This window comes from Pygocentrus nattereri, chromosome 7 (genome assembly GCF_015220715.1).
Source record: "Pygocentrus nattereri isolate fPygNat1 chromosome 7, fPygNat1.pri, whole genome shotgun sequence".
NCBI lineage: Eukaryota > Metazoa > Chordata > Actinopteri > Characiformes > Serrasalmidae > Pygocentrus > Pygocentrus nattereri.
Window position 1 is genome coordinate 40089455 of NC_051217.1, and position 26180 is coordinate 40115634.

General features: G+C 40.7%; 2 protein-coding genes across 2 annotated transcripts; both read right to left on the minus strand.

Moving 5' to 3' along the window:
- Nucleotides 1-9974: 9974 nt before the first annotated feature.
- On the minus strand, nt 9975-14058 carry LOC108434026 (extracellular calcium-sensing receptor-like). The gene is made up of 6 exons (XM_037540177.1): nt 13823-14058; nt 13340-13640; nt 12434-13216; nt 12042-12266; nt 11113-11236; nt 9975-10888 (listed from the first exon to the last, which is right to left on the minus strand). The coding sequence occupies exons 1-6, from the start codon at nt 14056-14058 to the stop codon at nt 9975-9977; spliced, it is 2583 nt and encodes an 860-aa protein (XP_037396074.1).
- A 5569-nt stretch (nt 14059-19627) lies between these two features.
- Nucleotides 19628-23859, minus strand: LOC108434027 (extracellular calcium-sensing receptor-like). The gene is made up of 6 exons (XM_017708940.1): nt 23660-23859; nt 23198-23498; nt 22246-23022; nt 21919-22143; nt 20790-20913; nt 19628-20541 (listed from the first exon to the last, which is right to left on the minus strand). Exons 1-6 carry the CDS (start codon nt 23857-23859, stop codon nt 19628-19630), a joined length of 2541 nt encoding a protein of 846 aa, XP_017564429.1.
- Nucleotides 23860-26180: the final 2321 nt, after the last annotated feature.

Below are 26180 nucleotides of genomic sequence, written 5' to 3' on the forward strand. Positions count from 1 at the left end.
AGATTGGAGTGGAGGTCGCAAATAAAAGTGACAGTGAAGTGACGGTGGTGTGGAGGTCGCAAATAAAAGTGACGGTGGAGTGGAGGTCGCAAATAAAAGTGACAGTGAAGTGATGGTGGCTAATAAAAGTGACGGTGGAGTGGAGGTCACTATAAAAAGTGACGGTGGAGTGGAGGTCCCTAATAAAAGTGACGGTGGAGTTGAGGTCGCTAATAAAAGTGCCGGTGGAGTTGAGGTCGCTAATAAAAGTGACGGTGGAGTTGAGGTCGCTAATAAAACTAACGGTGGTGTAAGGGTCGCTAATAAAAATGACCGTGCAGGGGGGTCGCTAATAAAAGTGATGGTGGAGTGGAGGTCGCAAATAAAAGTGACAGTGAAGTGACGGTTGCTAATAAAAGTGACGGTGGTGTGGAGGTCGCTAATAAAAGTGATGTTGGAGTTGAGGTCGCTAATAAAAGTGACGGTGACGTGGAGGTCGCTAATAAAAGTGACTGTGCAGTGGAGGTCGCTAAATGAATGTGACATTGAAGTGACAGTTGCTAATAAAAGTGACGGTGACGTGGAGGTCGCTAATAAAAGTGACTGTGCAGTGGAGGTCGCTAAATGAATCTGACATTGAAGTGACAGTTGCTAATAAAAGTGACGGTGCAGTAGAGGGTGCTAATAAAAGTGACAGTGGAGTGGAGGTCGCAAGTACAAGTGACAGTGAAGTGACGGTTGCTAATAAAAGTGACGGTGGAGTGGAGGTCCCTAATAAAAGTGACGGTGGTGTGGAGGTTGCAAGTAAAAGTGACATTGAAATGACGGTTGCTAATAAAAGTGACCGTGCAGTGGAGGTCGCTAATAAAAGTGACGGTGGAGTTGAGGACGTTAATAAAAGTGACGGTGGAGTGGAGGTCGCAAATAAAAGTGACATTGAAGTGACAGTTGCTAATAAAAGTGACAGTGGAGTGGAGGTCGCAAGTACAAGTGACATTGAAGTGACAGTTGCTAATAAAAGTGACAGTGGAGTGGAGGTCGCTAATAAATGTTACAGTGAAGTGACGGTGGTGTGGAGGTCGCTAATAAAAGTGACGGTGCAGAGGAGGGTGCTAATAAAAGTGACAGTGGAGGTCCCTAATAAAAGTGACGGGGGAGTGACGGTGGAGTGACGGTGGAGTGGAGGTCGCAAATAAAAGTAACAGTGAAGTGATGGTGGCTAATAAAAGTGACGGTGGAGTGGAGGTCAATATAAACAGTGACGGTGGAGTGGAGGTCACTATAAAAAGTGACGGTGGAGTGGAGGTCCCTAATAAAAGTGACGGTGGAGTGGAGATCGCTAATAAAAGTGACAGTGAAGTGAAGTTTGCTAATAAAAGTGACGGTGGTGTGGAGGTCGCTAATAAAAGTGACAGTGAAGTGACGGTGGTGTGGAGGTCGCTAATAAAAGTGATGGTGGAGTGGAGGTCGCTAATAAAAGTGACGGTGGTGTGGAGGTCGCTAATAAAAGTGACGGTGGAGTTGAGGTCGCTAATAAAAGTGACGGTGGAGTTGAGGTCGCCAATAAAACTGACGATGGTGTAAGGGTCGTTAATAAAAGAGACGGTGGAGTTGAGGTCGCTAATAAAAGTGACAGTGAAGTGAGGGTGGTGTGGAGGTCGCTAATAAAAGTGATGGTGGAGTGGAGGTCGCTAATAAAAGTGACGGTGGTGTGGAGGTCGCTAATAAAAGTGACGGTGGTGTGGAGGTCGCTAATAAAAGTCACGGTGGAGTTGAGGTCACTAATAAAAGTGATGGTGGAGTTGAGGTCGCTAATAAAAGTGACAGTGAAGTGATGGTGGCTAATAAAAAGGACGGTGGAGTGGAGGTCACTAATAAACGTGACGGTGGAGTGGAGATCGCTAATAAAAGTGACAGTGAAGTGACGTTTGCTAATAAAAGTGACGGTGGTGTGGAGGTCGCTAATAAAAGTGACAGTGAAGTGACGGTGGTGTGGAGGTCGCTAATAAAAGTGACGGTGGAGTGAAGGACCCTAATAAAAGTGACAGTGAAGTGACGGTGGTGTGGAGGTCGCTAATAAAAGTGATGGTGGAGTGGAGGTCGCTAATAAAAGTGACGGTGGTGTGGAGGTCGCTAATAAAAGTGACGGTGGTGTAAGGGTCGTTAATAAAAGAGACGGTGGAGTTGAGGTCGCTAATAAAAGTGACAGTGAAGTGAGGGTGGTGTGGAGGTCGCTAATAAAAGTGATGGTGGAGTGGAGGTCGCTAATAAAAGTGATGGTGGTGTGGAGGTCGCTAATAAAAGTGACGGTGGTGTGGAGGTCGCTAATAAAAGTCACGGTGGAGTTGAGGTCACTAATAAAAGTGATGGTGGAGTTGAGGTCGCTAATAAAAGTGACAGTGAAGTGATGGTGGCTAATAAAAAGGACGGTGGAGTGGAGGTCACTAATAAAAGTGACGGTGGAGTGGAGGTCGCTAATAAAAGTGACAGTGAAGTAACAGTTTCTAATAAAATTGACGGTGGAGTGGAGGTCGCTAATAAAAGTGACAGTGGAGTTGAGGTTGCTAATAAAAGTGACAGTGGTGTGGAGGTCGCTAATAAAAGTGACAGTGAAGTGACGGTGGTGTGGAGGTCGCTAATAAAAGTGACGGTGGAGTGGAGGACCCTAATAAAAGTGACAGTGAAGTGACGGTGGTGTGGAGGTCGCTAATAAAAGTGATGGTGGAGTGGAGGTCGCTAATAAAAGTGACGGTGGTGTGGAGGTCGCTAATAAAAGTGACGGTGGAGTTGAGGTCGCTAATAAAAGTGACAGTGGAGTTGAGGTTGCTAATAAAAGTGACAGTGGAGTTGAGGTTGCTAATAAAAGTGACAGTGGAGTTGAGGTTGCTAATAAAAGTGACAGTGGAGTTGAGGTTGCTAATAAAAGTGACAGTGGAGTTGAGGTTGCTAATAAAAGTGACAGTGAAGTGACGGTGGTGTGGAGGTCGCTAATAAAAGTGATGGTGGAGTGGAGGTCGCTAATAAAAGTGACGGTGGTGTGGAGGTCGCTAATAAAAGTGACGGTGGAGTTGAGGTCGCTAATAAAAGTGACGGTGGAGTTGAGGTCGCTAATAAAACTGACGGTGGTGTAAGGGTCGTTAATAAAAAAGACGGTGGAGTTGAGGTCGCTAATAAAAATGACGGTGGTGTAAGGGTCGTTAATAAAAGAGACGGTGGAGTTGAGGTCGCTAATAAAAGTGACAGTGAAGTGAGGGTGGTGTGGAGGTCGCTAATAAAAGTGATGGTGGAGTGGAGGTCGCTAATAAAAGTGACGGTGGTGTGGAGGTCGCTAATAAAAGTGACGGTGGTGTGGAGGTCGCTAATAAAAGTCACGGTGGAGTTGAAGTCACTAATAAAAGTGATGGTGGAGTTGAGGTCGCTAATAAAAGTGACAGTGAAGTGATGGTGGCTAATAAAAAGGACGGTGGAGTGGAGGTCACTAATAAAAGTGACGGTGGAGTGGAGGTCGCTAATAAAAGTGACTGTGTAGTAACTGTTTCTAATAAAATTGACGGTGGAGTGGAGGTCGCTAATAAAAGTGACAGTGGAGTTGAGGTTGCTAATAAAAGTGACAGTGGTGTGGAGGTCGCTAATAAAAGTGACAGTGAAGTGACGGTGGTGTGGAGGTCGCTAATAAAAGTGACGGTGGAGTGGAGGTCGCTAATAAAAGTGACAGTGAAGTGACGGTGGTGTGGAGGTCGCTAATAAAAGTGATGGTGGAGTGGAGGTCGCTAATAAAAGTGACGGTGGTGTGGAGGTCGCTAATAAAAGTGACGGTGGAGTTGAGGTCGCTAATAAAAGTGACAGTGGAGTTGAGGTTGCTAATAAAAGTGACAGTGGAGTTGAGGTTGCTAATAAAAGTGACAGTGGAGTTGAGGTTGCTAATAAAAGTGACAGTGGAGTTGAGGTTGCTAATAAAAGTGACAGTGGAGTTGAGGTTGCTAATAAAAGTGACAGTGAAGTGACGGTGGTGTGGAGGTCGCTAATAAAAGTGATGGTGGAGTGGAGGTCGCTAATAAAAGTGACGGTGGTGTGGAGGTCGCTAATAAAAGTGACGGTGGAGTTGAGGTCGCTAATAAAAGTGACGGTGGAGTTGAGGTCGCTAATAAAACTGACGGTGGTGTAAGGGTCGTTAATAAAAGAGACGGTGGAGTTGAGGTCGCTAATAAAAATGACGGTGGTGTAAGGGTCGTTAATAAAAGAGACGGTGGAGTTGAGGTCGCTAATAAAAGTGACAGTGAAGTGAGGGTGGTGTGGAGGTCGCTAATAAAAGTGATGGTGGAGTGGAGGTCGCTAATAAAAGTGACGGTGGTGTGGAGGTCGCTAATAAAAGTGACGGTGGTGTGGAGGTCGCTAATAAAAGTCACGGTGGAGTTGAAGTCACTAATAAAAGTGATGGTGGAGTTGAGGTCGCTAATAAAAGTGACAGTGAAGTGATGGTGGCTAATAAAAAGGACGGTGGAGTGGAGGTCACTAATAAAAGTGACGGTGGAGTGGAGGTCGCTAATAAAAGTGACAGTGAAGTAACAGTTTCTAATAAAAGTGACGGTGGAGTTGAGGTCGCTAATAAAAGTGACAGTGGAGTTGAGGTTGCTAATAAAAGTGACAGTGGTGTGGAGGTCGCTAATAAAAGTGACAGTGAAGTGACGGTGGTGTGGAGGTCGCTAATAAAAGTGACGGTGGAGTGGAGGACCCTAATAAAAGTGACAGTGAAGTGACGGTGGTGTGGAGGTCGCTAATAAAAGTGACGGTGGAGTGGAGGTCGCTAATAAAAGTGACGGTGGTGTGGAGGTCGCTAATAAAAGTGACGGTGGAGTTGAGGTCGCTAATAAAAGTGACAGTGGAGTTGAGGTTGCTAATAAAAGTGACAGTGGAGTTGAGGTTGCTAATAAAAGTGACAGTGGAGTTGAGGTTGCTAATAAAAGTGACAGTGGAGTTGAGGTTGCTAATAAAAGTGACAGTGGAGTTGAGGTTGCTAATAAAAGTGACAGTGAAGTGACGGTGGTGTGGAGGTCGCTAATAAAAGTGATGGTGGAGTGGAGGTCGCTAATAAAAGTGACGGTGGTGTGGAGGTCGCTAATAAAAGTGACGGTGGAGTTGAGGTCGCTAATAAAAGTGACGGTGGAGTTGAGGTCGCTAATAAAACTGACGGTGGTGTAAGGGTCGTTAATAAAAGAGACGGTGGAGTTGAGGTCGCTAATAAAAATGACGGTGGTGTAAGGGTCGTTAATAAAAGAGACGGTGGAGTTGAGGTCGCTAATAAAAGTGACAGTGAAGTGAGGGTGGTGTGGAGGTCGCTAATAAAAGTGATGGTGGAGTGGAGGTCGCTAATAAAAGTGACGGTGGTGTGGAGGTCGCTAATAAAAGTGACGGTGGTGTGGAGGTCGCTAATAAAAGTCACGGTGGAGTTGAGGTCACTAATAAAAGTGATGGTGGAGTTGAGGTCGCTAATAAAAGTGACAGTGAAGTGATGGTGGCTAATAAAAAGGACGGTGGAGTGGAGGTCACTAATAAAAGTGACGGTGGAGTGGAGATCGCTAATAAAAGTGACAGTGAAGTGACGTTTGCTAATAAAATTGACGGTGGAGTGGAGGTCGCTAATAAAAGTGACAGTGGAGTTGAGGTTGCTAATAAAAGTGACAGTGGTGTGGAGGTCGCTAATAAAAGTGACAGTGAAGTGACGGTGGTGTGGAGGTCGCTAATAAAAGTGACGGTGGAGTGGAGGACCCTAATAAAAGTGACAGTGAAGTGACGGTGGTGTGGAGGTCGCTAATAAAAGTGATGGTGGAGTGGAGGTCGCTAATAAAAGTGACGGTGGTGTGGAGGTCGCTAATAAAAGTGACGGTGGAGTTGAGGTCGCTAATAAAAGTGACAGTGGAGTTGAGGTTGCTAATAAAAGTGACAGTGAAGTGACGGTGGTGTGGAGGTCGCTAATAAAAGTGACAGTGAAGTAACAGTTTCTAATAAAATTGACGGTGGAGTGGAGGTCGCTAATAAAAGTGACAGTGGAGTTGAGGTTGCTAATAAAAGTGACAGTGGAGTTGAGGTTGCTAATAAAAGTGACAGTGAAGTGACGGTGGTGTGGAGGTCGCTAATAAAAGTGATGGTGGAGTGGAGGTCGCTAATAAAAGTGACGGTGGTGTGGAGGTCGCTAATAAAAGTGACGGTGGAGTTGAGGTCGCTAATAAAAGTGACGGTGGAGTTGAGGTCGCTAATAAAACTGACGGTGGTGTAAGGGTCGTTAATAAAAGAGACGGTGGAGTTGAGGTTGCTAATAAAAGTGACAGTGAAGTGACGGTGGTGTGGAGGTCGCTAATAAAAGTGATGGTGGAGTAAAGGTCGCTAATAAAAGTGACGGTGGTGTGGAGGTCGCTAATAAAAGTGACGGTGGTGTGGAGGTCGCTAATGAAAGTCACGGTGGAGTTGAGGTCGCTAAAAAAAGTGATGGTGGAGTTGAGGTCGATAATAAAAGTGCCGGTGGAGTTGAGGTCGCTATTAAAAGTGACGGTGGAGTTGAGGTCGCTAATAAAACCAACGGTGGTGTAAGGGTCGCTAATAAAAGTGAAGGTGGAGTTGAGGTCGCTAATAAAACTGACGGTGGTGAAAGGGTCGCTAATAAAAGTGATGGTGGAGTTGAGGTCGCTAATAAAAGTGATGGTGGAGTTGAGGTCGCTAATAAAAGTGACGGTGGAGTTGAGCTCGCTAACAAAAGTGACGGTGGAGTTGAGGTCGCTAATAAAAGTGACGCTGGAGTGGAGGTCACTAATAAATGTGACGGTGGTGTGGAGGTCACTAATAAATGTGACGGTGGAGTGGAGGACCCTAATAAAAGTGACAGTGAAGTGACGGTGGTGTGGAGGTCGCTAATAAAAGTGATGGTGGAGTGGAGGTCGCTAATAAAAGTGACGGTGGTGTAAGGGTCGTTAATAAAAGAGACGGTGGAGTTGAGGTCGCTAATAAAAGTGACGCTGGAGTGGAGGTCACTAATAAATGTGACGGTGGTGTGGAGGTCACTAATAAATGTGACGGTGGAGTGGAGGACCCTAATAAAAGTGACAGTGAAGTGACGGTGGTGTGGAGGTCGCTAATAAAAGTGACGGTGGAGTTGAGGTCGCTAATAAAACTGACGGTGGTGTAAGGGTCGTTAATAAAAGAGACGGTGGAGTTGAGGTCGCTAATAAAAGTGACAGTGAAGTGAGGGTGGTGTGGAGGTCGCTAATAAAAGTGATGGTGGAGTGGAGGTCGCTAATAAAAGTGACGGTGGTGTGGAGGTCGCTAATAAAAGTGACGGTGGTGTGGAGGTCGCTAATAAAAGTCACGGTGGAGTTGAGGTCACTAATAAAAGTGATGGTGGAGTTGAGGTCGCTAATAAAAGTGACAGTGAAGTGATGGTGGCTAATAAAAAGGACGGTGGAGTGGAGGACCCTAATAAAAGTGACAGTGAAGTGACGGTGGTGTGGAGGTCGCTAATAAAAGTGATGGTGGAGTGGAGGTCGCTAATAAAAGTGACGGTGGTGTGGAGGTCGCTAATAAAAGTGACGGTGGTGTAAGGGTCGTTAATAAAAGAGACGGTGGAGTTGAGGTCGCTAATAAAAGTGACAGTGAAGTGAGGGTGGTGTGGAGGTCGCTAATAAAAGTGACGGTGGTGTGGAGGTTGCTAATAAAAGTGACGGTGGTGTGGAGGTCGCTAATAAAAGTCACGGTGGAGTTGAGGTCACTAATAAAAGTGATGGTGGAGTTGAGGTCGCTAATAAAAGTGACAGTGAAGTGATGGTGGCTAATAAAAAGGACGGTGGAGTGGAGGTCACTAATAAAAGTGACGGTGGAGTGGAGGTCGCTAATAAAAGTGACAGTGAAGTAACAGTTTCTAATAAAATTGACGGTGGAGTGGAGGTCGCTAATAAAAGTGACAGTGGAGTTGAGGTTGCTAATAAAAGTGACAGTGGTGTGGAGGTCGCTAATAAAAGTGACAGTGAAGTGACGGTGGTGTGGAGGTCGCTAATAAAAGTGACGGTGGAGTGGAGGACCCTAATAAAAGTGACAGTGAAGTGACGTTGGTGTGGAGGTCGCTAATAAAAGTGATGGTGGAGTGGAGGTCGCTAATAAAAGTGACGGTGGTGTGGAGGTCGCTAATAAAAGTGACGGTGGAGTTGAGGTCGCTAATAAAAGTGACAGTGGAGTTGAGGTTGCTAATAAAAGTGACAGTGAAGTGACGGTGGTGTGGAGGTCGCTAATAAAAGTGACAGTGAAGTAACAGTTTCTAATAAAATTGACGGTGGAGTGGAGGTCGCTAATAAAAGTGACAGTGGAGTTGAGGTTGCTAATAAAAGTGACAGTGGAGTTGAGGTTGCTAATAAAAGTGACAGTGAAGTGACGGTGGTGTGGAGGTCGCTAATAAAAGTGATGGTGGAGTGGAGGTCGCTAATAAAAGTGACGGTGGTGTGGAGGTCGCTAATAAAAGTGACGGTGGAGTTGAGGTCGCTAATAAAACTGACGGTGGTGTAAGGGTCGTTAATAAAAGAGACGGTGGAGTTGAGGTCGCTAATAAAAGTGACAGTGAAGTGACGGTGGTGTGGAGGTCGCTAATAAAAGTGATGGTGGAGTGGAGGTCGCTAATAAAAGTGACGGTGGTGTGGAGGTCGCTAATAAAAGTGACGGTGGTGTGGAGGTCGCTAATAAAAGTCACGGTGGAGTTGAGGTCGCTAATAAAAGTGATGGTGGAGTTGAGGTCGATAATAAAAGTGCCGGTGGAGTTGAGGTCGCTATTAAAAGTGACGGAGGAGTTGAGGTCGCTAATAAAACCAACGGTGGTGTAAGGGTCGCTAATAAAAGTGAAGGTGGAGTTGAGGTCGCTAATAAAACTGACGGTGGTGAAAGGGTCGCTAATAAAAGTGATGGTGGAGTTGAGGTCGCTAATAAAAGTGATGGTGGAGTTGAGGTCGCTAATAAAAGTGACGGTGGAGTTGAGCTCGCTAACAAAAGTGACGGTGGAGTTGAGGTCGCTAATAAAAGTGACGCTGGAGTGGAGGTCACTAATAAATGTGACGGTGGTGTGGAGGTCACTAATAAATGTGACGGTGGTGTGGAGGTTGCTAATAAAAGTGACGGTGGAGTGGAGGTCACTAATAAAAGTGACGGTGGAGTGGAGGTCACTAATTAAAGTGACGGTGGAGTGGAGGTCACTAATTAAAGTGACGGTGGAGTGGAGGTCACTGATAAATTTGACGGTGGATTTGCGGTGAAAGGGCAGTTCCTTGCAGTCACTAGAGCCGCCATTTTCGCCCGTTACCCCGCGCAGAGAGTTTGAACATGTAAAAATATTAGAACTGCCAGTCAAAATATGTAAGATATCTAAGATATTATGTCTTTGTACTATTTTCAGTTAAATATAGGGTTTAAATGATTAGCATATCATTTTTTTTGTTGTTTTTATTCACATTTTGTACAGTGTCCCAACTTTTTTGGAAATTTGATCGTTAACCATGTGTCCTCTGAGAAGCTGCCAGTTTACCAGTTACCAGCAAAAAGTTTTATATTTAAAAGGTTAACAACTTTGTAATTAACTGATACACACAATATCAGCCAACACTGGCAACAGAATTACAAGTGAAGTACTGTTTCTTTACGTTAAATGCTTATAGAGCATATATGCAGGAAAGTAATGTAAAATATTTACAATAACTAATTTTAAATGTGTTATTCTCTTAAATCTACACAAATGTTTATCTTATGGAATATTTGCATTGTTGCCTCTACGCTTAATCGACTTTCTGTTCAAGACTAAATGAGAAATACATTGTACATCCTACGGTTTTAAAATCCAATCAAATATTGATCACTCAAACAGCATTCATTGCTCATAAAGTTAATGATACATGTTAATTTGAGTAAAATAAAGGACAACCATAAAACAACAGTTAACCTGAGGTTTTCATAATGCCATCTGTATGAGGGTTTCATAGAGCCTTGGAGGGAACTTTACCCATAAGTTTCTTCTTGGTATTCTGCTCTGGCCTAAAAACAATTATAAAACATTTAGGAGCAAAAATACAAATAATTAAACCAAAGCTTGAGGCCAGAATAGCAAATATCTCTACAGCTACAGTGAACTTTCCAGGAGAGCTGACGTAAGCTGGGATAAAGGTAACCCACACTGCACAGAATATGAGCATGCTGAATGTGATGAACTTGGCTTCATTAAAGTTGTCAGGCAGCTTCCGTGCAAGAAAAGCCAAAATAAAACATAAAAGAGCAAGAAACCCTATATAACCCAGCACAGCCCAGAAACCTATAGCTGAACCTAATGCACATTCCAGTATTATCCTTTCCTTGTAGTATTTTAGATTTTTGAAGGGCAGAGGAGGTGCTGTTGTCAACCAAATAACACAAATAAGGACCTGTATGAGAGTGAAGGTGAGAACACTGAGTCTCTGCTGTGGAGGCCCAAACCATTTCATAGCATTACTGCCTGGAAGTGTAGCTCTGAAGGCCATTAACACAACTACTGTTTTTCCCAGAACACAGGAGATGCAGAGGACGAAGGTGATCCCAAACGCTGTGTGACGCAGCATACAGGACCACTCAGAGGGCCGGCCAATGAAAGTAAGAGAGCAGAGAAAACACAGAGTCAGTGAGAAGAGCAGCAGGAAGCTCAGCTCTGAGTTGTTTGCTCGGACGATGGGAGAAGTTCTGTGTTTGTAGAAAACAGCAGTCACACATACAGCTATGAAGGCCCCAATGATGGAGAACGCAGTCAGGATGATGCTCAGAGTGTCATCCCAGGACAGGAACTCCACAGGCTTGGGGAGGCAACTGTCTCGCTGGATGTTGGGCCAGAACTCAGGAGGGCAGCGCAAACAGTTCAAAGCATCTAAGAGATTAAGAAAAAAGTAAAGCCCTATTAAAGAACAATTACAGTACGCAAGCTCCACGAATGAAAAAAAAAAAATATATATATATATAGTGACTGTGAATGTTTTCAGAAAAAGTGTAAAAAAAGTAAAACATTTTTTTTTTTTTTTTTTTTTTTTTTGTTTTTGCAACACGAGGATAACATTGATATAAAATCTTCCTCCTTATATTGTGATACCCAACCTGTCTTGTTACTGATCTGTCCTTCTGCACATGGTATACAGTCAAAGCAGCAGACTGGCTTTCCTTTCTGCACAGCCTTCCTGGTTCCTGGAGGACAGCTCTCACTGCACACAGATCTTGGAACCTGAAAGACATCAGAGAAATATCAAAAAGCTATGCTAATTTCAAGCACGCATATTGAAAATGCTGGAAATGTCATGATGGGGTGGGTTATAATATGTAATATATCGGGACTGGTCAATGAACAATTTACAGTTCTTTTATGAACCCACACAAGTATAGTAAACTCTCAAAACAAATTTTTATTAGATTATTTATCCGCATCCACAGTGTTATGTGAATGTTTGGTAGACTCATAGGCTCAATATCAACTATTTTCTGATTTGAATTTAGGAATATTTAAAAAACACTTATGTATCTCAAACACAAACTATATCTGTAGTGGAGCATAGGCGCGTGCCCAGATAAGCCTCCGGGGAAATTTAGCTCCTGTTTGCCATTATTTAAGATCCATTTCAAGCAACGTGTGACTCAGCCTCCCCACGGGAACAGAGCTAGAATGGGCAGCTTCAGTTCACTAAGCTTCATCGCTCTTAACTGCCTTCTCTGCCTGTGAATATATCTACTCAATAAACCTCGACCTGACATGCTTTACTACAAGTAGAAATAAAAGGCAGGCAGTCTTTTTACCAAGGTGCCAAATTATATATATACATATATATATATATATATATATATATATATATATATATATATATATATATATATATATATATATATATATATATATATATATATAGTCATGCTGCAACACAAATACAAAAACACATGTAACACAAATATATCGTAAATAACATGTTGAGTCACAGAGGCTGAGACAAAAAAGTGTTGCAACCTTTCAAGACTATATATGAAGTGTTGTACTGTACCTCGGTCTGTCCTCCCATCCAGCTGATAGCTCTGCTCATACTGAACTCCTGGCCTCTTGGTCTGAATGAGTCGTAGTGGCCCACAGCCACAATTTCCAAACCACCATCTTTCTTAACCTGCCAGTTTATGAGCTCGTAGACGGCCACAGGATCACCACTGGAATCAAACGAGACCTGAAAACCATTCTTTGTGGTGAAGTTCACTTTCTTGAGCTGGTCGAGTATCTGCAGTGGAACACAAAAAATAAATAAATAAATAAATAATTATAATTATTTTCCTATTAACTGTATGCAACAAGTGTTTAAAAGCATTGAATCACATTTTTAAAATAATTTATCATTAGAGAGTATCATTTGAAATCAAAATAAAGACTTTTTAAATTAACCAGTACCTGCCATGGTGTGAATTTAGGGCTCTTGTCGCACTGCGTGTCATTAGGCCTACAGATAACACCGTGGATGGCATGCGCTATGGCATATGTAGCTTTATACACCATGTTAGTGATGCGCAGCTGTGACGTGTCTGTGTATGCGTTCTGCAGCGCGCGGATATCCTCACTGCCATCACATTCCCGCGCGCCCCCTGAGGAGCCTTTTAGGCTACAGCTGAACGAGCTCTCCCAAAACTCCGTTAGCAGAGGAGATTTCAGTGCTTGTGCTGGAGAGAGATCCAGAAGAAACTCACGAAGACCTGGAATCACCGAGCGGGGGATCCCAAATCCTATCGCCCCAGCGCACATGTTAAAGCGCAGAATATCTGGATCTATGATCCAAGTTTCGCTGCCGATCCACTGAAGTGGAGGCGGCGGCTGCCTTGTGAGTTCTTCAAAAATAAACTTTATGTCGCTTGCAGCAAGAAACGTTACTATTACCCGGGCTGTTGATCTCCGGATGACGTTCGCCACTCTCTCCAGTTTACTGCGCGGTTGTGTTCTGTAGTAGGACTCGGAGTACTCCACACAGATTCCCTCCTCCTGCGCAGCCTTTAGAAACGACGCCATTCCATAATTTCCATAATCTGTATCGCTGCGCACTGCCCCAATCCATGTCCAGCCGAAATGCTTTACCATTCTTGCTAGTGCGGTCGCTTGGTGGTAGTCACTAGGCACAGTCCTGAGAAAGGATGGATATTGAAGCTTATCGCTCAGACATGCGCAGGTCGCGTAGTGACTCACCTGTAATTCAGCGTAGAAAAGGAAAAAGAATCGCCATTAAAACAACTGAATGAATTCGTTTCCAGTATATAATATTACTCCTTAGTAACATCTAAAACCCGCTGGAATTTTAAATACAGTCACCTGTGGAATTCCAAAAAGACCCAGCAGTCTGGCCATACTCATTGATGGGGTGGAAGAAGAATCTCCTATGAGAGCAGGAACAGCTGCAGCTGCTGATTTTGAACAGGAATCAGTCTCATTGTAAAATGGTTCCATGCCGTTTGCAAACTGGAATGCAACTTTTACAGCCATCGGTACTTCAGAGCACGAGTCGTGTATCTGGTATCCTAACGTGATTCCCGGCAGGAGATCTGTTCTGTTGTTGATCTCGTGGATGGTGAACTCCATGGCACGAGCGAAGCGCAGCCCCCTGAGATTAATACTGTACAGAAACAGAAGAAACAAAAACATTTAGACAAAATTAGAAATTGTGTGAATTCATTAAATATTTTCTGATGTCACTAATTCAATAACTAGCGCACGAGTGCAAAACATAACCGTTTGATTACTAGAATTTCTCTGACATTCTCTCTGCAACAGTTCACTCCACACTCACAGACAGACCTTCCAGAGCACTGTGGCTGGAGTGGCTGTCTGGCGTAGGTGTTCTTCTCTGATCTCGTGTAAATATGAATAGAAAAAATCCCCCCAATCTCAAAGTCTCCATTCATAGAAAAAACAGGCATCTGAGGCTCAGCCCACAACCTGCAGCTGAGTAGGTCAGCTTTACATGCTGCTGGACGGAGCCCAGTTATACAAAGCATTGACACAAAAGTCAGTAGACTTGAAGTGGGCTGCATGGCATTCTCAGCAGTGCCCAGCCCTCTGAAGGCCAGGGTGACTGCATTTAAATATTCACCTCATAATAATTCCCTGTGGGTGAGCTCAGACTCAGGAGGCGTGGTTATGACTTAATTTGTATGCCTCTGGAACAAGGGGTGTCATTAAAATAAACAGAGAGACTGAGCTGATGATGTAACTGCAGGCAAGATGATAAAATAAATTAATAAACAAATAAAAATGCGTTTCTCAGTTTCCTGCTATTCAGAAATTACTTTGCGTCATTTCCAGTCCTGAGAGGGGCAGCACTGTTTTACCATTTTTTGCAGGTGGAATATTTAACACAAAATGTTTTTTTTTTGCCAAAATACAAAAAAGATGAAGGCGTGTCCCTTTAAATGAATGTTAAAAACATGAAATATTGGGGAGACCTCATTATAAAACATTAGAGTAAGCCTTTCTTAACATCATAAATATGTGATTTAGCTTGGGTCATGGTCCAAATATCTCATTTACCCTCTCCTAAAGAAACTGAATTTTGATCTTTGGGTATTTCCATTGTCCTAACCCCCACATGAGTTTAACATTTTTTACATTATTTTTTAACTCAACAACTTTTCATTCAGAATAATAAAGTAGGAATAACATACATGATGTGTTCCCATGAGGCATCAGGAAGTATCATAATACAGTTTCATCACTAGTCAAAATGTTTATTTGCTGCTGGCTTCAGACTGTGGCTACTGTTTGATCTGAGTGCAGCATTTGACACTATTGATCATGAAACTTAAATCAATGGGCTTTGAGAATTAGTAGGATAGGTGGTCAACTTCTTTACTAGTCTGATTGGTTATTACCAATTTTTCGGCCTTAAAGGTACATTTTGAGAGCATAGAAGAGTGCATTACGATGTCCCACAAAGTTCCATTCCAGGACCCCTATTGTTTTTATTCCACTTACAGCACCTAGGACCTAGGAGAATGTGGAATTAAATTCATGCTGAGAATAGATACTTATTAGTTTAGTCGGGTTTAATAGCACAATTACTCTTAAAGGATAGAAATAAAGACATTAAGTCTTAAATTGACTACAAAGTAGTTTGACATTGTAACAATAGCAGAATCCTTTTGGTGCTATATAATCATTTTTAAAAAATGTTATATACAACCATATACAGCATATTCTGCATTAATCTGAAGAATGATTTCACCTTTGAGTCCACATAGTTCTATCTGTATATATTCTATATCTAGAACCATAATCTTAACTAAAGAACTCTTCAAGAACCATCTTTTATAAACAGTTGATTAAAGATTTATTTGCTCTGTTTTACTCATGATTATTAAAATTGAACATAATACTTGTATATATATATATATATATATATATATATATATATATATATATATATATAGTTGTCCAAACAATGAGTTTGGAGTTTGAATTTGTATTAATGCTAATGATCATTTAGCATTTGTTTTACTACCACTTTGTAACACTTTTTTTGTCCTTATTTTTTTGACTGTGAATTTTGTTTTACTCTGTTTTTGTTTGTTTGTTTGTTTGTTTGTTTGTTGTTGTTTTGTTTGTTTAACAGGCAGGGAGCTTGGTGCAATATTAGATGCTGGTTTTTCATTTGATTCTCATTTAGACATTTCCCTACATGGTGATGAGAAACTCATACATGCTTCCTTAATGTCTCCGTTGAATTATTGTGTTGTGTTAGCCGCTGTGCTGCAGTCTCTTTAAATAAGATTCAGTTAGTTCAAAATGCTGCTCTTCACACAATACCCTGGTATAATACAGTCTACACTGGCAACCTGTTAAATTTCTTCTTGATGACAAAGTCTTATCAATGAACTATAAAGCTCTAAAAGCAATCTTCATAATGTTCCAGCAAATCTATATTTACTGTATTTGTGATGTAATATGTTCTGTTTATTGCTGTTGAGGCTCTTTCATTCACAGAAATTCTTGTTGTGGCATCTAAAAAGTATCTTGTCCAGAACAGTCAGTGCCGCATTCACCAGGTTTCCACCTTGTCACTTTAAATTTGCAAGAATAATGGGATGTTAAAAAAGCAAATAAGTCATCATTTTAATTTCTTCATCATTCCACTTGTACGTATGCCTTTGTCATTTTTAAAAAATTATGAACACAAATGCAGAAACTTAGGGTCAAATAATTTACATTATATTATTTTTTAATGTATTTACAGTATTAATCAAGCCAAATTGTTTCCATTAACAAATTAATTTTTTTTTTTTGTCAGAAAAATATCTCAAGCAAGCTTGAGCATTTCAGTGCAATATTTGGCAATTCTGTTCTATTTTATATGCACCTTTTCCGTGTTGTATTGAAATAGGCAGAAAAATACATTAACTTTACCTTCTTTTTTTTTACTTTTTTTTTCATGTGTGTAAATTTATGATACTCTTCATAAGAATTAGGAACACAAACTACATTTTTGTGGATTTACAGTGAAACATATGTCCCATAAATTTCCATGGATTTTCTATAAACCGGTTTATTTTTCTTATAAATATTATATATTTCCTGTTATCATAAATGCTCCATATACTGTTCACTCCACACTCACAGTCAGGCCTCCCAGGGCACTGTGGCTGTAGGTGTTCAGCTCTAATCTCATGTTGTCAAGATTGGCCCCTCCCAGTCCTGTCCATGTGCATTTGTTTTGGTTTAGTCCCCTCCTTTCATGACTCCACCCCTGATTGTCTCCACTTGTTTTCCACCTGTCCCTCCTTTTCCCTGTGTATTTAAGCCCTGTGTTTGCTGGTCTTTGTTGGTTGTTCTGGTTACTGTGTGTTGGTTTAACCTGCTTATTGTTGGTCTGTCATGTCTGCTCCCCATTCAATCTGTGTTGGCTCTATTACCCTGTACAGTCTCTACCCTGATTTTTGATTTGCCCATAGTAAATCTCTCTTATGTCCGCATATGCATCTGCCTCCTCGCTCCACGTCACACATGTAGTAATGAATGAAGAAAGTTCCCCCCAAATCACAATCTCCATTCATATAAAGACCAAGCAAATTTCATCAGAGTTGAAGCTGCTTGTCATTCGCAGTAAATCCCAGTCCTCTGAAGGCCATGGTGAGGGGTTCAAATATCCACCTTGTAATGTGGCTCTATGGGTGTGAGCTGATACTCAGGAGGAGAGGTTACATCCATTTGATAATTGCAATGATGAATATAGTGTTTGTATTTGTGAGTCTCTAGTGTTTTAGAGTGTCATTAAAGTAAAGGCTGAGCTGAAGTAACTAGTGGTGCCTATTAATATTAAATATTATGGGGGCCGTAATGTGGCATCATAAATCTGTCATTCAACTTGGGACATCATTATCAGCATATTAGCATTATTTACGAGTTTTCAAAGCATAAAAGTGTGTAGTATGGTGTGCCACAAAGTTCCATTTTGGGCCCCCCTATTGTTTTTACTCTACCTACAGCAACTTGGAGGTGTAATCTGCAAACAACATTGTTTTTCATTTTTATGTTGAGAACACACAGACATACTTTTTATTTGCGTCAGGTTCAGCAGCACAAGTACTCAAAATACACATTTGTTTTTAAACAAGTTACTTTTAAAAACTTGGTGTAATACTTGACTCGGGTTTATCATTTAATTGCCGTATAAACTACATTTCTGAAACTTCATTTGAAAAATGTAGCAAATGTAACACACATGGTAACCATGCATGATGCTGAGGGGCTTGTACATGCTTTTATGATGTCTACATTGAATTACTTGTGTTGTTAGCTGGCTGTACTATATATTTAAATAAGCTTCAGTTTGTTCATAATGCTCCTGCTTGTACCTTTGCTTGAACCAGGGTTTTGTACAGTCCACACTGGTAAAAGTGTCTCATCAGATATACTTAAAAAAATACTTCTTGTGGAAGCAAGTAAATTAACTAGTTTTATTCAACTCAAAAAATTACTGTGGTTGAATGATTCATTCAATGTATTTATTTGGGTTAAATAAAACTTGTTAATTTACTTGCTACCACATGAAGTAATTTTTAAGCAGATCTTTCAAAAGCCACTAATCCTTCAAAGCTTTAAATCTCCATATATTTCATTTGCAATACATTTTATTTATTTCTGTTGGGGCTCTATTATGCCCAGAATAATGGAATGTAAACAATGAAATGATTGCAAAGACATTTAATGTAAGCCTGGCAGGGGCTTCATATTATTTCATTCGTTTATTTATTTACTTATTTGTTTATTTATAAAATTAATCTACACTGTAAAAAATCAACCTGAAAATGCTTTATTCAACTCAAAAAAGTTTATTTAAAGTATGTAGGTTGAATAAAACCAATTCATTTACTTGGTCCCACGTGAAATCATTATTTTAGGTTGACTTGAAGAGTTGCACTGTGAAAAGTGGCTGGTCAGATCTACTTTCAAAAATTACCTCATTTAATAACTAGGAAATAAACAAGTTTTATTCAACCTAAATAAATAGTTTGAAATAACAATTTTTAAAATCAATGCAGTTTTTAGGTTGAATTAAAATTTAAATCAGTTTCAACTGCTTGTTTCCACATGAAGTATTTTTTTAGTGGATCTGACCAGCCACTTTTTACAGTGTGTGTTTTACAGTGTATGATGGAAGTTTTGAGATTTAGGGATATAAGTATTAAACAATATATTTACAATATATTGTTACTATTTGTAAATTTATATTTACAAATATAAGTGTGTACATGGGCCTATATCTTTGTTAATAGCACATAACACCCCTTATGCAAAGTTGGGTATACTGAACAATATCTGTCAGCTGTCTACACAAAATTTTAAATGGAAATGCTAAGGTAAGGTAAACAAACAAATAATTATTGATATTTACAAATACTTAGGAATACATCTTTCAATGCAATTTCCACTTTTTAATCATAAGTATTCCAAACTGTTTAATATATTTAATATATCTCCAAAATGACTTGTCAATTCAAATGAAAAAAAAAAAATCACTTCATGTGGTAACACGTAAATTAAGTGGTTTTATTGAACCTAAATAAATACGTTGAAGGATTGATTATTCATTCAATATAATTATTTAAGTTATGAAACTAGTACATGTAGTTTTTTTTTTTTTTATGTTGAACTCAACCATTTTTACAGTGAAATAGGGTGTGTTAGGTGTTTGTCCCAACAGTATGGGCAACTTGCATATCTGCATATTTTGGAGCAACAGATTCTGCCATCTAGAAGATATGTAGGTCCGTCAAGCACATCTCTGCTTGTTTCAGCAAGACAATGCCAAGCCAAATTCTGTACAAGTTACAAAAGCATGACTTCACAGAAAGAGGCTGTAGGTTCTAGACTGGCCTGCCTGCCTATCTCTCACTGAAAATGGGTCACTTTTTGAAACATAATGACAAGGATGACTAGATTGTTGAGCAGCTTAAGTGTTATAGAAAGCAAGAATGGGAAATAATATGCTTTTAAACTACAGTAACTGGTGTCTTTAATCCCCAAATAATGATTAAGTGTTTATAAACAGGAAAGTTGACATAGCACAGTGGTAACACAGTGTTTTGTACCATTTGTGTGATGGTTTCAGGGAGCCTTGGAGGGAACTTTACCCATGAGGTGTTTTTTAGTGTTCTGCTCTGGTCGAAAAACAATTACAAAACATTTTGGAGCAAAAATACAAATAAACAAACTAAAGCTTGAGGCCAGAATAGCAAATACCTCCACAGCTACAGTGAACTTCCCCGGTGAGCTGACATAAGATGGAATAAAGGTAATCCACACTGCACAGAATATGAGCATGCTGAATGTGATGAACTTGGCTTCATTAAAGTTATCAGGCAGCTTCCGAGCTAGAAAAGCCAAAATAAAACACACAAGTGCCAGAAATCCTATATAACCCAGCACAGCCCAGAAACCTATAGCTGAACCTAATCCACATTCCAGGATTATCCTTTCCTTGTAGTGCTTTAGATTTTTAAATGGGAAAGGAGGTGATGTTGTCAACCAAATAACACAAATAAGGACCTGTATGAGAGTGAAGGTGAGAACACTGAGTCTCTGCTGTGGAGGCCCAAACCATTTCATAGCATTGCTGCCTGGAAGTGTAGCTCTGAAGGCCATTAACACCACTATTGTTTTCCCCAGAACACAGGAGATGCAGAGGACGAAGGTAATCCCAAACGCTATATGGCGCAGCATACAGGACCACTCAGAGGGCTGACCAATGAAAGTAAGTGAGCAGAGGAAACACAGAGTCAGTGAGAAGAGCAGCAGGAAGCTCAGCTCTGAGTTGTTTGCTCGGACGATGGGAGACGTTCTGTGTTTGTAGAAAACAGCAGTCACACATACAGCTATGAAGGCCCCAGAGATGGAGAACACTATCAAGATGATGCTCAGAGTGTCGTCCCAGGACAGGAACTCCACAGGCTTGGGGAGGCAGCTGTCTCGCTGGGTGTTGGGCCAGAACTCAGGAGGGCAGGGCACACAGTTCAGAGAATCTACATATTAAAAAAGCAAAGAAAGCTCTATTAGATAACGAGTGCTCTAAGTAGGCTCCTTATTAAAGAGCATTACAGTAGCACAAACTAAAGAACACACTTCAGTGCTTCCAGCAAAACAAGAGTTTGAATTAAAACTGATATCAAAATGATTTTTTTTTTGCATCTTCAGGAAAAAATAATATTAGAAAAAAAGTTATTTGACATTGTTAAAATATTCTTCCCCACTATGGATTTTGATACACAACCTGTCTTGTTGCTGATCTCTCCTTCTGCACATTGAATACAGTCAAAGCAGCAGACTGGCTTTCCTTTCTGCACAGCCTTCCTGGTTCCTGCAGGACAGCTCTCACTGCACACAGATCTTGGCACCTGAAACACATTAGACAAATATTAAACATCAAAAACCTGTGGCAATTTTAAATATGCATGTTAGAAATGCTAGAAATGTTATCACTTATCAGGCTGAGTTGTTAGAATTCAAGAATGATATTCAAGTATGCTAAACTTTAACTCACAACACAAAATCTGACTTATTTCTACATCATTCGTCCACATGAACATTATTACATTTTTAAAATGTTAAGATGTTTTGGTAGAAGAGCATTTTCAATATCAACTTTGAATGTAAGAATACTTTTTCCTATTCCTATTCAAATGTATCCTAACCACCACCTATCCTTGCAGTGGAGCCCCTGCCCGCCATTGTTCAAAATCCATTTCAGAGAGATGAGGATCAGCCCTCCCATGGGAACTTTTATGGGTCAGCTTGTGTTCTGTGAGCTTCATCGTTCATTGTTCTTGGACTCCCTCTTTTGGGCAGTATCATCTGTTTGTGAACATTTTTCCTCATTAACCTGACACACATCACTAAAACTGGAAATAAAATACTGGTGGCCTTTTTTAGAATGTGTCAGATTCCATGACATAGTTGTTTGGGAAAGAAATTGGACATTTCGTTATTTTGTGTGTGTGTGCGTGTGTGTGTGTGTGTGCGTGTGCTCAGCACAGCCACTGCATGGCTTAGAGGAGAGCAGGATAGGGGGAGAGTAGGAGAGAGAAAGTGGATCATAACATTTGCTTATTAAAGGCAAGAGTAAAAAAAGAAAAAATAATGACTTTTTTAACTCTCATTTTTGGGGGTGCTAAGGATTTTTGAGGACCCCTAAAAAGGGGCTTGACATGCATATAGTTTAGTTTATCTGAATTGATGATTGCATAATCTTTTAATGAAAGTAACTGCAATTCCATTGAGTTTAATTAATGTACATATTACATGTGTATGTTGCAAAAACAGAACTAGACTATTGCTATTTGTGACAGATGGCTATCTTATACAAGACCATTAGTTGTAGAGGACCATGTACTATACTGTACCTCAGTCTGTCTTCCCATCCAGCTGATAGCTCTGCTCATACTGAACTCCTGGCCTCTTGGTCTGGATGCGTCATAGTGGCCCACAGCCACAAAATCCAAACTACCATCTTTCATGAACTGCCAGTTTATGAGCTCATAGATGGCCACAGGATCACCACTGGAATCGAAAGAGACCTGATAGCCATTCTTTGTAGTGAAGTTTACTCTTTTCAGTTCCTGAAATATCTGCAGTGGCTCAAAAAAAATAATAAAATTTAAAAAAAGAACCACCTCTTCAGACTCTTGGCACAGTTTAAAGGCATGACTGTAAATGTATCAGTTTCATACCTGCCATGGTGTGAATTTAGCGCTCTTGTCGCACTGCGTGTCATTACAGATAACACCGTGGATGGCATGCGCTATGGCATACGTAGCTTTATACACCAGGTTAGTCGCGCGCAGCTGCGACGTGTCTGTATACGGGTTCTGCAGCGCGCGGATATCCTCACTGCCGTCACATTCCCGCGCGCCTTCTGAGGAGCCTTTTAGGCTACAGCTGAACGAGCTCTCCCAAAACTCCGTTAGCAGAGGAGATTTCAGTGCTTGTGCTGGAGAGAGATCCAGAAGAAACTCACGGAAACCTGGAATCACCGAGCGGGGGATCCCAAATCCTATCGCCCCAGCGCACATGTTAAAGCGCAAAAGTTCTGTTTCTATGATCCAGGATTCGCTGCCGATCCACTGCATGGGAGGCGGCGGCTGTTTTGCCAGTTCCTCCAACAGAAATCTCAGGTCGCCTGAAGCAAGAAACGCTACTATTACCCGGGCTGTTGATGTCCGGATGACGTTCGCCACTCTCTCCAGTTTACTGCGCGGTTGTGTTCTGTAGTAGGACTCGGAGTACTCCACACAGATTCCCTCCTGCTGCGCAGCCTTTAGAAACGACGCCATTCCATTATTTCCATAGTCTGAATCACTGCGCACTGCCCCAATCCATGTCCAGCCGAAATGCTTGACCATTCTCGCTAGTGCGGCCGCTTGGTGGTAGTCACTAGGCACGGTCCTGAAGAAGGCGGGATACTGACGCTTGTCGCTCAAACATGCGCAGGTTGCGTAGTGACTCACCTGTAACCCATTACAGAAAAAAAAAACCGGAGCGTTATGTCAGAAGCCTGATTGAACTCTAGTTCATTATGGAATATGATGTGACTCTTCAGTTATAAATGTACCCATTTAAATCTCCCAAACAAAAGCATGTTGGAACTTTAATATTATATAATTTAGTTAAGGATTTAATCACCTGTGGAATTCCAAAGAGTCCCAGTATTCTCGCCATGCTCATTGATGGTGTAGAAGCAGTCTCTCCTACGAGAGCAGGAACAGCGGCGGCTGCAGATTTTGAACAGGAATCAGTATCATTGAAAAATGGTTCCATGCCGTTGGCCAACTGAAAAGCAGCTTTGATCGTCATCGGCACTTCAGCGCACGAGTCGTGTATCTGGTATCCTAACGTGATTCCCGGTAGGAGATCTGTTCTGTTGTTGATTTCGTGAATGGCGAATTCCATTGCGCGGACAAAGCGCAGCTCCCTGAAACTCATACTGTATAAAAACACAGCATAAAAACATTTACACATAATTAAATTTTCTTACCACATATTTGTAGACCTCACAATAAATTGCGCATGACTGCCAATCATGTTGATTATTATCATTTCTCTGTTATTCTCTATACACTGTTCACTCCACACTCACAGACACACCTCCCAGTGCACTGTAGCTGGAGCGGCTGTCTGGTGTAGGTTTTCTGCTCCGATCTCATGTAGTAATGCATAGAGAAAATCCCTCCAATCACAAAATCTCCATCGATGTAAAGATCAGGTAACCGGGGTTCAGCCCACAGCCTGCAGTTGACCGGGTCAGCTTTACAAGCTGTTGGACTGTGCCCAGTTATCCATAGCATTGACACAAATATCATCAGATTTAAAGTGAGCTGCATGCTACACACAGTAGTTCCTGAAGGCTAGGACGGCTGCATTAAATAGCCACTTTGTGATGATGCTCTGTGAGTGTGAGCTCAAACTCTGGGCACGTGGTTATGTCTTAATTGGGGAATTGCAGTGATGGATATGACGTTTGTTTTTGTGTTTCTCTGGTGTTTTTAAGGTTGAGGGGCTGAGCTGAAGTAACAACAGGCCTCATTATCTCCATGAAATATGAAATCATGGCCATGGGCAGTTTTCCACAGATCTGACTTAGAATTTTTGATTCTTTTGCATTATATCCATTCCCAAGAACAGCATGACTGTTTTTTGTGAACACTACATTTTCCTATAACTTTTGCTTTTGGCTAGTGTAAAATACAAAAACAAAAAAATAAATAAGAAATGTCCTTTAAGACCATTATTAAGTATATTTGACATCATGAAATTTTGAAGGGACCCCATTAAGAAATATCAGGGGGTCCCTTACATAACATCATAAATCTTTCATTCAGTTTGGGCCATATCCCAAAGGTTTTTTTTTTTTTTTCCCCCCCATTTTTTAATTGTTAAACCTGTCCTTAAAAAATCTCCAGTAATGGAGAGATGGAAGAATGGAAGAATTAAACATAATAAAACTTTGATGACTAGAAACTATCTCCTAATTTCTATCATACCAGAAATAGCCTGCTTGAGAAAAGGTTGTTGACTCAGGAGCTTGATATTTGTTCTGTAAAACCTAAAGCTACAGTCAAGGACAGTGTTATATGTGATGCTCACTTATCATTTGATTCCCATTTAGACATTCCTAAAACTACTCGTTTAAATTGATAAACAAAACAAAAATAACACATATGCCATCCCATGATGTTTAAACACTCATACATGCTTCTATAATGTCTATATTAAATTACTGTATTGTGTTGTTAGCTGGCTTTCCTACAATTTCTTTAAATAAGCTTCAGTTTTTTCAAAATGCTGCTCTTCACACAATACCCTGGTTTTAACAGTCTAAAGTCCTGTTAGTGACACATACAACTCAAAATGTAATCTTTATAATGTTCCAGAAAATCTGTATTTATTTGCATTGTAATATGTTCTGTTTATTGGGGCTGTATTTTGCACAGAATCTTTTGTCATGACATCTATAGTATCCTGTCCAGCACAGTCAGGGCCACATTCACCAGGTTTCCAACTTGTCACTTTAAATTCACAAGAATAATGGAATATCACAAAAAATTGCAAATGAAGCAGCTTTTTTCTATCAGCTCTGAAGAAGAAAATGAAACCACATGCATCATCTGTAAAAACTCTTTATGAAGAAACTTGATGCAATCTGTTTTACATTGCAAGAGTGAGGAGACAGGTAAACTACACTTGTGGGTACTGTGGCCAGTATCATAATACTTGGAGAACTAATGAAGTAACTTATGATCACACACATTTCAAAATGTTGTTTATCTGCTGAAATGTCCATGTGAGGAATATCATGTTGGAAAAACTATTCCCTCCTTTAAACAAATAATTAGTAACCATAAAAGTTATATTAGACACAAAGATATGAATTATCCTATCCCCTATCCTTGAAACTTTAATAATTGTTCACATCCCATTTCCTCCTTTAGGTTCCAAGGCATAGACCAGGTTATTTTACATAGCAGGGGTAATATGGAGAGGACCTTATGCTAGAGAGAATTTTTTTGGTTTCATACTTTGGATACACTACATTCATTTGGTCTCAATTAAAATCAAAATGCAATGATACACAAATTGTGGAAACTCTGTATTTAGTTAAAAATAGTTCCAATGTATCATGTTGAACTAAGACATTTCATTGGCTTCTGAAAAAGATATGCCCATTTTGAATTTGTTGCCAGAAACACATTCCAAAAAAATTGGTACGGGGCATGTTTACCAAGGCCGCAAATAAAATTTTAGTAAGATCCATTTCATAGTAAATAAACTAAACTGCCACACATGAGTGTTGCACCAACTCCAAGTTTCTTTTTTAAGCTTGTTTCCTCACTCTTTTCACTCATCCATAACTTTTCTGCACCTTTTCCTTTCATTTCTTCCCTTCTCATCTCTCTATTCTTCCATAAACTGGTATTACTCTTCCATACACTGATTCGACACATGGACAGGAAGACAGGAGTGAGGAAAAATCCAGAATACAGAATACATGGGAAAGGGGAGGAGAAAAAAAACTCCCCCCAGACTATGTTCCTAAGGGAAAACAGTTTGGGAACAGAACAAAACACCTCAGCAACATAAACACATAAGTATATGTTAAAACACGGAG

Coding starts and splice junctions, on each gene's coding strand:
- LOC108434026 (XM_037540177.1), bottom strand. CDS start 14,058: ATGCAGCCCACTTCAAGTCTACTGACTTTTGTGTCAATGCTTTGTATA. Junction 13,641..13,822: donor CAGCCACAGTGCTCTGGAAG/GTCTGTCTGTGA, acceptor GTTTCTGTACAG/TATTAATCTCAGGGGGCTGC. Junction 10,889..11,112: donor ACAGATCAGTAACAAGACAG/GTTGGGTATCAC, acceptor TTAATCTCTTAG/ATGCTTTGAACTGTTTGCGC.
- LOC108434027 (XM_017708940.1), bottom strand. CDS start 23,859: ATGCTATGGATAACTGGGCACAGTCCAACAGCTTGTAAAGCTGACCCG. Junction 22,144..22,245: donor CTAAATTCACACCATGGCAG/GTATGAAACTGA, acceptor GAGCCACTGCAG/ATATTTCAGGAACTGAAAAG. Junction 20,914..21,918: donor GGATGGGAAGACAGACTGAG/GTACAGTATAGT, acceptor AATGTGTTTCAG/GTGCCAAGATCTGTGTGCAG.